The sequence below is a fragment of the Oncorhynchus nerka genome, linkage group LG10, assembly GCF_034236695.1.
Source record: "Oncorhynchus nerka isolate Pitt River linkage group LG10, Oner_Uvic_2.0, whole genome shotgun sequence".
Lineage (NCBI taxonomy): Eukaryota > Metazoa > Chordata > Actinopteri > Salmoniformes > Salmonidae > Oncorhynchus > Oncorhynchus nerka.
This window is the reverse complement of record NC_088405.1, coordinates 14,371,868-14,384,009: the sequence shown is the minus strand read 5'-3', so window position 1 is coordinate 14,384,009 and position 12,142 is coordinate 14,371,868. Positions and strand designations below refer to the sequence as shown.

Here is a 12,142-nt window from a genome sequence, read left to right as displayed (position 1 = left end):
GAATCAATCAATGTAGTAATATACTGTCATATAGTGTAGAGAATCAATCAATGTAGTAATATACTGTCATATAGTATAGAGAATCAATCAATGTAGTAATACTGTAGTAATATACTGTCATATAGTGTAGAGAATCAATCAATGTAGTAATACTGTAGTAATATACTGTCATATAGTGTAGAGGATCAATCAATGTAGTAATACTGTAGTAATATACTGTCATATAGTGTAGAGAATCAATGTAGTAATACTGTAGTAATATACTGTCTTATAGTGTAGAGAATCAATCAATGTAGTAATACTGTAGTAATATACTGTCATATAGTGTAGAGAATCAATGTAGTAATACTGTAGTAATATACTGTCTTATAGTGTAGAGAATCAATCAATGTAGTAATACTGTAGTAATATACTGTCATATAGTGTAGAAAATCAATCAATGTAGTAATACTGTAGTAATATACTGTCATATAGTATAGAGAATCAATCAATGTAGTAATACTGTAGTAATATACTGTCATATAGTGTAGAGAATCAATCAATGTAGTAATACTGTAGTAATATACTGTCATATAGTGTAGAGAATCAATCAATGTAGTAATATACTGTCATATAGTGTAGAGAATCAATCAATGTAGTAATATACTGTCATATAGTGTAGAGAATCAATCAATGTAGTAATATACTGTCATATAGTATAGAGAATCAATCAATGTAGTAATACTGTAGTAATATACTGTCATATAGTGTAGAGAATCAATCAATGTAGTAATACTGTAGTAATATACTGTCATATAGTGTAGAGAATCAATCAATGTAGTAATACTGTAGTAATATACTGTCATATAGTGTAGAAAATCAATCAATGTAGTAATACTGTAGTAATATACTGTCATATAGTGTAGAGAATCAATGTAGTAATACTGTAGTAATATACTGTCATATAGTGTAGAGAATCAATCAATGTAGTAATACTGTAGTAATATACTGTCATATAGTATAGAGAATCAATCAATGTAGTAATACTGTAGTAATATACTGTAATATAGTGTAGAGAATCAATCAATGTAGTAATACTGTAGTAATATACTGTCATATAGTGTAGAGAATCAATCAATGTAGTAATACTGTAGTAATATACTGTCATATAGTGTAGAGAATCAATCAATGTAGTAATACTGTAGTAATATACTGTCATATAGTGTAGAGAATCAATCAATGTAGTAATACTGTAGTAATATACTGTCATATAGTGTAGAGAATCAATCAATGTAGTAATACTGTAGTAATATACTGTCATATAGTGTAGAGAATCAATCAATGTAGTAATACTGTAGTAATATACTGTCATATAGTGTAGAGAATCAATCAATGTAGTAATATACTGTCATATAGTGTAGAGAATCAATCAATGTAGTAATATACTGTCATATAGTGTAGAGAATCAATCAATGTAGTAATATACTGTCATATAGTGTAGAGAATCAATCAATGTAGTAATATACTGTCATATAGTGTAGAGAATCAATCAATGTAGTAATATACTGTCATATAGTGTAGAGAATCAATCAATGTAGTAATACTGTAGTAATATACTGTCATATAGTGTAGAGAATCAATCAATGTAGTAATACTGTAGTAATATACTGTCATATAGTGTAGAGAATCAATCAATGTAGTAATATACTGTCATATAGTGTAGAGAATCAATCAATGTAGTAATACTGTAGTAATATACTGTCATATAGTGTAGAGAATCAATCAATGTAGTAATACTGTAGTAATATACTGTCATATAGTATAGAGAATCAATCAATGTAGTAATACTGTAGTAATATACTGTAATATAGTGTAGAGAATCAATCAATGTAGTAATACTGTAGTAATATACTGTCATATAGTGTAGAGAATCAATCAATGTAGTAATACTGTAGTAATATACTGTAATATAGTGTAGAGAATCAATCAATGTAGTAATACTGTAGTAATATACTGTCATATAGTGTAGAGAATCAATCAATGTAGTAATACTGTAGTAATATACTGTCATATAGTGTAGAGAATCAATCAATGTAGTAATACTGTAGTAATATACTGTAATATAGTGTAGAGAATCAATCAATGTAGTAATACTGTAGTAATATACTGTCATATAGTGTAGAGAATCAATCAATGTAGTAATACTGTAGTAATATACTGTCATATAGTGTAGAGAATCAATCAATGTAGTAATACTGTAGTAATATACTGTCATATAGTATAGAGAATCAATCAATGTAGTAATACTGTAGTAATATACTGTAATATAGTGTAGAGAATCAATCAATATAGTAATACTGTAGTAATATACTGTCATATAGTGTAGAGGATCAATGTAGTAATACTGTAGTAATATACTGTCATATAGTGTAGAGAATCAATCAATGTAGTAATACTGTAGTAATATACTGTAATATAGTGTAGAGAATCAATCAATGTAGTAATAATGTAGTAATATACTGTAATATAGTGTAGAGGATCAATGTAGTAATACTGTAGTAATATACTGTAATATAGTTTAGAGAACATATAAGACCTCATAGTTCATTTCTTCTTCTGGAGATCCAGGGCCATCTAGCTAAGGGCCAGGGGAAGTTGGCGGGGGACGGGATGTCTCAGGTGACCAAGACCCTGCTGGATCTCACCCAGAGAAGGAACTTCTACGCTGGAGACCTGCTGTCCTCTGTGGAGATACTCAGAAACGTGACTGATACCTTCAAGAGGGCCAGTTACGAACCTAGCTCAGACGACGTGCAGGTGAGTGGATCGGTCTCTTTTGTCTTGATAAATGTCGACCATGCTGCTGAGGTAGAATTGTGTGTTGGATTTATTTTGATTTGTGTTACAGGGATCCTTTTTTTTGTTGCATACATGAAAATAGAAAACAGTATGATAACATTTCAAAGGAAAAGAGCATGTGCAGGAGAGGTGGAAAACCCCTGAGAGGCTTGTCAACATATCTCCCCCTTTCCATTGAAACTGGAATGATTATTTACACAGTTAAAGTCCCCATGACAGCTTTGTTATTTTAAATCATCACTGTATGTCTCATAAATAACTGTGTGTGTTTATTTCATGAAAATAACTTTTTAAATAATTTATTTCCCTGAGCCTCCTTTGGCTCTTGAAATGCTCAGCCAGATCGTGTGGGCGTTAGGAAACACATTTAAAGATATTTACATACACAGACATGATTGGCTGATAGTATGGTCTAGAGTCCATCCCCTTACCCAGATGAACAGTCATTGGTGTATTATGTCTGCTAAAAGACTCAAATAGAAACGGAAACAAATAGGTACCTGCCTGGGATGAGCTGTCACCTCTGTTATTATGTTGTCAAACGCTACCTTTGTAATCATTATATTTACTGTTACATTTACTGTAATGGTTGGTTTCCCCAGAGTGGGTGAATGTTGTCTAAAGTTTTACATTTGAATTGTTTATTTAACCTTTATTTAACGAGGCAAGCTACCATTGTAATTATATTTACTGTAACAGGTAATCATTATATTTACTGTGACATGTAATCATTATATTTACTGTAATATGTAATCATTATATTTACTGTAATATGTAATGTAATCATTATATTTACTGTAATATGTAATCATTATATTTACTGTAATATGTAATCATTATATTTACTGTAATATGTAATCATTATATTTACTGTGACATGTAATCATTATATTTACTGTGACATGTAATCATTATATTTACTGTAATATGTAATCATTATATTTACTGTGACATGTAATCATTATATTTACTGTGACATGTAATCATTATATTTACTGTAATATGTAATCATTATATTTACTGTAATATGTAATCATTATATTTACTGTAATATGTAATCATTATATTTACTGTAATATGTCATGTTGAATGCAGTGGTGAATGGTACTCATTTCAAATACATTTTCCCTGAAATCGACGCTAAGAAAGCTCCATTATGCCTGTTTATTGTATCAGAGAACTCTCCCCCTCCCCCTGTCACCCCCTCTACTTCTTTCCCTCTCTGTCCTGTCACCCCCTCCACCTCTTTCCCCCTCCCTCCTGTCACCCCCTCTACCTCTTTCACCCTCCCTCCTGTCACCCCCTCTACCTCTTTCCCCCTCCCTCCTGTCACCCCCTCTACCTCTTTCCCTCTCTGTCCTGTCACCCCCTCTACCTATTTACCCTCCTTCCTGCCTCCCACTCTACCTCCCACTCCCTCTTCTGACCCCCTCTCTCCCCGTCTCCCCTTCCCCTCTCCCCTGTCTTCCCTCTCCTCCTCCCTCTCCACTGTCTCCCCCTCTCTCCCCTGTCTCTCCCCTGTGTCCCCCTCCCTGTCTTCCTCTCTCTCTCTCCTCCAGCTTTAATTTCTTTATTTCAGTAGTATGATGGAGATTACAGCCTGAACCCCCTCTTCTTCCTCCTCCTAAGATCATTTCTGTCCTGAATGCTAGCTGTGTCCTGGTTGTGTGTCTGGTCTGTCGTTGTGTGGACAGACAGTCTGACGCAATGAGTACAGCTAGCGCTCGCTGCTGCATCTGTGCATTTTTGCTGTGTGTGTGTCTGTGTGTGTGTATGTGTGTCTGTGTGTGTGTGTGTGTGTGTGTGTGTGTGTGTGTGTGTGTGTGCTAATGTTAAAATGGGCACATTACCACCAGAGGGAGCATAAGCATTCAAGTAGAAAACAAGATCGTCTGTATCACGGGAAAGGGGCCACCCCTGGGCACGCACACACACACACACACACACACACACACACACACACACACACACACAACAAACACACACACACACACACACACACACACACACACACACACACACACACACACACACACACTCACTCACTCACTCACTCACTCACTCACACACACACACACACACACGGGAGACCAGCTGAAATATTTTTGACTCTGACTGTCAATAGGGTAGTGGTTATTCTCCTGAGGGTCATCCTTGACGCTGACTGTCAATAGGGTAGTGGTTATTCCCCTGAGGGTCGTCCTTGACTCTGACTGTCAATAGGGTAGTGGTTATTCTCCTGAGGGTCATCCTTGACGCTGACTGTCAATAGGGTAGTGGTTATTCTCCTGAGGGTCATCCTTGACTCTGACTGTCAATAGGGTAGTGATAGTTCCCCTGAGCATCTGTCTGTGTGTTTGTACATATATGTGTGTGTGTGTGTGTGTGTGTGTGTGTGTGTGTGTGTGTGTGTGTGTGTGTGTGTGTGTGTGTGTGTGTGTGTGTGTGTGGAAAGGGGCATCAGCTTAGTTTTCTTTTGATGCAATAAGAGTCAGTTTAATTGACTCAATTTCCTCTCTCTCCTCCCGACAGAACTTCTTTCAAATCATCAGCAATCTCCTAGAGGAAGACAACAGGGAAAAGTGGGAAGACGCACAACAGGTAAGCATTCTGCAGTGAGCTTGATACATTATGGAATGCACTTAAAGTAGGTGAGTGTGGTATTCTTTCAGAATCTGTTCCAGACAGTTGAATACTATAGCATTCACCAGCTCTGAGCCTGAGTTGTATCGCCAGGTTCAACTGGTCATTGTGATCTGAGTTCGTATTCAGAGTAGGAGTGCTGATCTAGGATCAGATTTGCTCTTTTAGATCATATGATTGTGTAAGCAGGCGGGACCTGTTCCCGATCCTAGATCAGCCGTGAAGTACTTTTATTTAGTCACGTTGTGTCACTGGGTTGAGATGTGTCTGTATCTCTATCTGGAGGTATAATACCACCACTGTCCACTCGGTGGCAGCAGGGAGCACAGCCACAAGAGATGACCAGTCCCCATCGACTCATTCCGTCTCTCTATGATGTTTGTTCTTCTTCCCTAGAAACCCAGTCACTCCATAGCAGTCAGGGTGGAAAGGTCATTTCAAATGCCGGATTTCATAATTACAGAATCCATGAGGAGTATTTATCTTTATTTAGTCACATCAGAGGGATATAGCTGTTGCTAGAAGGGATATTTCTGCCTCTCTGTGCTGTTCAAAAGAAGGATGTTGCGTGTATAGTATACCTGCTAGGTAAGAACAGCTACATGACTCCCATGTTAGTAGAACATATTCAATGATATATAGAGTTGAAGTTGGAAGTTTACATACACTTAGGCTGGAGTCATTAAAATGCGTTTTTCAACCACTCCACAAATTTTTTGTTAACAAACTATAGTTTTGGCAAGTCGGTTAGGACATCTACTTTGTGCTTGACACAAAGTCATTTTTCCAACAATTGTTTACAGACAGATTATTTCACTTGTAATTCACTGTATCACAATTCCAGTGGGTCAGAAGTGTACATACACTAAGTTGACTGTGCCTTTAAACAGCTTGGAAAATTCCAGAAAATGATGTCATGGCTTTAGAAGCTCCTGATAGGCTAATTGACATCATTTGAGTGGTGTACCTGTGGATGTATTTCAAGGCCTACCTTCAAACTCATTGCCTCTTGGCTTGACATCATGGGAAAATAAAAAGAAATCAGCCAAGACCTCAGAAAAACAATTGTAGACCTCCACAAGTCTGGTTCAACCTTGGGAGGAATTTATAAATGTCTGAAGGGTCCACGTTGATCTGTACAAACAATAGTACGCAAGTATAAACACCATGGGACCACGAAGCCGTCATACCGCTCAGGAAGGAGACGCGTTCTGTCTCCTAGACATGAACATACTTTGGTGTAAAAAGTGCAAATCAATCCCAGAACAGCAGCAAAGGACCTTGTGAAGATGCTGGAGGAAACAGGTACAAAAGTATCTAAATCCACAGTAAAACGAGTTCCATATCGACATAACATGAAAGGCCGCTCAGCAAGGAAGAAGCCACTGCTCCAAAACCGCCATAAAAAAGCCAGACTACGGTTTGCAACTACACATGGGGACAAAGATCGTACTTTGGTCTCTGGTCTGATGAAACAAATATAGAACTGTTTGGCCAAGCCGAAGAACACCATCCCAAACGTGGCTAAGGTGTATGTAAACTTCCGACTAAACTTCCAACTGTAGATTGAACAAGGAAATATCTAATGGAATCATAGTTTATACAGAACAGAAATAAATTCTATTCACATTCATTAACCATATTCTGGAACAGAAATGTGTTGGTCAGGTCCTCTCGTCTTTATCCCACAAATAAATACAGATGTCAAGTATTTGTTTTTCACCAAGGATGCTGGGTACAACCTCAGGCAGGGGTTTTATGATTTTATCTGCGTGGGTTTTCCTCCTGTCACTTCTCCTGTCATCCTGAATGAGCCTCTCAGGGTTGAGAGGTGGCCACTCTTCCTTCAAAAACTCCCACTTTATTTTAAGACGAACCCGCCCTGTCTCCGGCAGAGACAGCATCTCCACAGACCACTAATTTACAAAGAACATCTGCAGCTTTTGTGAACTTCCAGTGCCAAATGACTGCCTTCAAGAGAGGAAAGGAAAGGTGGGCGAAGGGAGGAAAGAGAGAGAGAGAGAGAGAGAGAAAGAGAAAGAAATAGTGAGAGAGAAAGAAAGAGAGAAAGAGAAAAAGAAAGAGAAAGAGAAAGAGAAAGAGGAGGGGTATTTTGGATGGTTGGTGTTTTTCTTCCTTTTTCTTCCCTCAGTTTCTCTTTGATTCACCTAGGTGGTTAAGACCTTAGAGAGAGAGAGAGAGAGAGGATGATAACGAGAGAGAGAGAGAGAGAGAGAGAGGATGATAACGAGAGATAGAGAAAGAGAGATAGAGAAGGAGAGAGGGAAGGATAGAGGATGAGAAAGATAGAGGAAGAGACAGAGAGAGGGAAGGATAGAGGATGAGAAAGATAGAGGAAGAGACAGAGAGAGGGAAGGATAGAGGAAGAGATGGAGAGAAAGAGAGAAAGAAGATAGAGAGAAGTATGAAGCCTAGCAGTTAAGAGCATTGGGCCAGTAGCCGAAAGGTTGCTGGTTTGAATCCAGAGCCAACAACAAATATATTTACTGAGCAAGGCACTTAAGCCTAATGGCTCCTGTAAGTCACACTGGATAAGGGTGTCTGCTAAATGACTAAGAAAGAGAGAAAGAGAACAGCAGGCAGTCTGCCCTCTATCGACCCAGTCTTTCTGTCTCTCTCTACAAGTACTAATTGGTGGTCCTCACTGCAGTTTCTGACTTTTGTCTGTCTGGTCTACGACACACACACACACACACTCTCTCTCTCTCTCTCTCTCTCTCTCTCTCTCTCTCTCATTGGTTGGATGCGAAGCAGTTGCCCTACCAAGCGGTGATGCAGCCAGTCAAGATACTCTCAATTGTGTAGTTGTAGAACGTTTTGAGGATCTGAAGGCCCATGCTGAGTCTTTTCAGCCTCCTGAGGGGGAAGAGGCATTGTCATGCCTTCTTCACGACTGTGTTAGTGTGTTTGGACCATGATAATTACTTAGTGCTGTGGACACCGAGGAACTTGAAGCTCTCAACCCGCTCCACTATAGCCCCTTTTCATTTAGATTGTGGTGTGTCGGTCCTCCATTTCCTGTAACCAACTCCTTTGTCTTGCCAACGTTGAGGGAGATGTTGTCTTGGCACCACACTGCCAGGTCAATGACCTGCTCCCTATAGGCTGTCTCATTGTCATCGGTGATCAGGCCTACTACTGACATGTCGTCGTGTCGCCAGCAAACTTAATGATGGTGTGTTGGAGTCTTGCATGGCCACGCAGTCATGGGTGAACAGGGAGTGCAGGAGGGGACTAAGCATGCATCCCTGAAGAAACCCCATGTTTAGGGTCAGTGTGGCGGATGTGTTGTTGCATACCCTCACCAGCTGGGGGCAGCTCATCAGGAAGTTCAGGATCCATTTGCAGCGGGAGGGGTCCCAGGGACCTGAGCTTAGTGATGCGCTTGGAGGGCACCTTCCTCGCCGTCATCGAGCTGCCGACACAGGGCGCCTCCATTCACAAGAACTGGGTGCTGTCGTTCTCAGTGGCCAACGTGAGTTAGTCATTTAAGTTAACCCTCTCAAGGCTGCCGGCCCTGATGGCATCCCTAGCCGCGTCCTCAGAGCATGTGCAGACCAGCTGGCTGGAGTGTTTACGGACATAATCAATCTCTCCATATCCCAGTCTGTTATCCCCACTTGCTTATCCGGGAGCGAGGCGTCGGTGTGCAGAACGTGGCTTGATTTCACTTTTTAATCCGTAATTGTCTGGAGTCTCTGCTCAATATGTCTCGTGTCTCACACCGCGTGATCAAAACAATCTTCAAACATAGATTCTGATTGGTCAAACCAACGTTGAACAGTTCTTGCCACAAGTGCTTCCTGTTTAAGTTCCTGCCTATAGGTGGGGAGGAACAGAAAGCGTCCGGATTAGTGTCCCGCTTCTTGAAAGTGGCAGCTCTGGCCTTAAACTCAGTGCGGATGTTGCCTGTAATCAATGGCTTCTGGTTAGGACATGTGCGCACAGTCACTGTGGAGAAGAAGCCGTCAATGCACTTATTAATGAAGCCGGTGACTGATGTGGTCAACTCCTCAATGCCATGGGATGAATCCCGGAACATATTCCAGTCTGTGCTAGCAAAACAGTTCTGTAACTTAACGTCTGCTTCATCAGACCACTTACCTATTGAGTATGTCACTGGTACTTCCTGTTTGAGTTTTTGCTTGTAAGAAGGAATTAGGAGGTTAAAGTTATGGTGAGATTTGCCAAAGGGAGGGCGAGGGACTGCCTTGTAAGCATTTCTGTGCATCAAGGTGATCAAGGGCTTCGTCGCCTCTAGTTGCACAGGTGACATGCAGGTGACATGCAGGTGACATGCAGGTGACATGCTGGTAACATTTTAGTGAAAACAGATTTCTGTTTCCCTGCATTAAAATCACCGGCCATGAGATGCGCCAACTCTGGAGGTGCACTTTTTGATTTGCTTATAGTCCTATACAGCTCGTTGAGCGTGGTGTTAGTGGAAGCATCGGTTTGTGGTGGTAAATAGACAGCAATGAACCATGTATATGAAAACAATCTTGGTAAATAGTCTGCAGCTTATCATGAAGTATTCTAACTCAGTCAAGCGAAAACCAGAAACTTCCTTTTACATTAGAGATCACACACAAGTTGTTGTTAACAAAGAGCCACTCCTCCCGCTTCTTCCCCGTCCTCTCTAGACGATGCATGGAGACGTCAGATAGATGTATATTATCCATGTCCTCTCTAGACGATGCATGGAGACGTCAGATAGATGTATATTATCCATGTCCTCTCTAGATGATGCATGGAGACATCAGATAGATGTATATTATCCATGTCCTCTCTAGACGATGCATGGAGACGTCAGATAGATGTATATTACCATGTCCTCTCTAGACGATGCATGGAGACATCAGATAGATGTATATTATCCATGTCCTCTCTAGACGATGCATGGAGACGTCAGATAGATGTATATTATCCATGTCCTCTCTAGACGATGCATGGAGACGTCAGATAGATGTATATTATCCATGTCCTCTCTAGATGATGCATGGAGACGTCAGATAGATGTATATTATCCATGTCCTCTCTAGATGATGCATGGAGACATCAGATAGATGTATATTATCCATGTCCTCTCTAGACGATGCATGGAGACATCAGATAGATGTATATTATCCATGTCCTCTCTAGACGATGCATGGAGACGTCAGATAGATGTATATTATCCATGTCCTCTCTAGACGATGCATGGAGACGTCAGATAGATGTATATTATCCATGTCCTCTCTAGATGATGCATGGAGACGTCAGATAGATGTATATTATCCATGTCCTCTCTAGATGATGCATGGAGACATCAGATAGATGTATATTATCCATGTCCTCTCTAGACGATGCATGGAGACATCAGATAGATGTATATTATCCATGTCCTCTCTAGACGATGCATGGAGACGTCAGATAGATGTATATTATCCATGTCCTCTCTAGACGATGCATGGAGACATCAGATAGATGTATATTATCCATGTCCTCTCTAGACGATGCATGGAGATGTCAGATAGATGTATATTATCCATGTCCTCTCTAGACGATGCATGGAGACGTCAGATAGATGTATATTATCCATGTCCTCTCTAGACGATGCATGGAGACGTCAGATAGATGTATATTATCCATGTCCTTGTTCAACCATGTCTCAGAGAAACAGAGAGTATTACAGTTCTTCAGGTCCTGCTGATAGGAGAGTTTCGAGAGGAGCTCTTCCAGGTTGTTCTCCGGTACGTTCCTCAATAGAAGGCGGTTTATTTCCTCGCCAACGTAGTTTTGTCAGGATACCGACTCGTCTGCCTCTCCTCTGGCGTCGCTTACTCCTTCGAGTCTGGGGGATGGCGGACACATTATGAATTTGTTTTTGTAAGATCAGCGCAAAAAAACCACAAACAAAAAACAGCAGAATTGGTCAGGAGCCTGTAAAACAGTTGCTATTCACTGCAGAACCATCTTGTCAGCCTGCAGAGGGTTAGAGTTGGAGTCAGAGGTGGGTAGTTGAGATGAGATAATCAGAAAGACTAAGATCACGGAGGTACAGCTGGCCAAGAACTCTCTCTGCCTAACACCCTTCTATCCTCTATCTCTCAGCCTGCAGAGGGTTAGAGTTGGAGTCAGAGGTGGGTAGTTGAGATGAGATAATCAGAAAGACTAAGATCACGGAGGTACAGCTGGCCAAGAACTCTCTCTGCCTAACACCCTTCTATCCTCTATCTCTCAGCCTGCAGAGGGTTAGAGTTGGAGTCAGAGGTGGGTAGTTGAGATGAGATAATCAGAAAGACTAAGATCACGGAGGTACAGCTGGCCAAGAACTCTCTCTGCCTAACACCCTTCTATCCTCTATCTCTCAGCCTGCAGAGGGTTAGAGTTTGAGTCAGAGGTGGGTAGTTGAGATGAGATAATCAGAAAGACAAAGACCATGGAGGTACAGCTGGCTAAGAACTCTCTCTGCCTAACTGTCCATTTTTAAACACCCTCCTATCCTCTGTCTGTCAGCCAGTAAACTGATGAAGTCACGGTCTGTTCACCCTGCTACCATCTAGCAGACAGAGCCGGTACAGGTGCATCAAAGCTGGGACCGAATGACTGAAAAACGGCTTCTATCTCCAAACTGTTGATCAGCTACCTGCCCTGTACT

General features: G+C 40.5%; 1 protein-coding gene across 4 annotated transcripts in view; it reads left to right on the top strand.

Moving 5' to 3' along the window:
- The window catches only part of adgrb3 (adhesion G protein-coupled receptor B3), a 251,581-nt gene that overhangs the window by 36,576 nt on the left and 202,863 nt on the right, over nucleotides 1-12,142 (top strand). For all 4 annotated transcript variants that reach the window (XM_065023041.1, XM_065023038.1, XM_065023039.1 and 1 more), the window contains exons 8-9: nucleotides 2,602-2,796; nucleotides 5,371-5,439. In XM_065023041.1, the coding sequence (XP_064879113.1) occupies nucleotides 2,602-2,796; nucleotides 5,371-5,439 (264 nt within the window). The remainder of the gene's footprint in view (nucleotides 1-2,601; nucleotides 2,797-5,370; nucleotides 5,440-12,142) is intronic.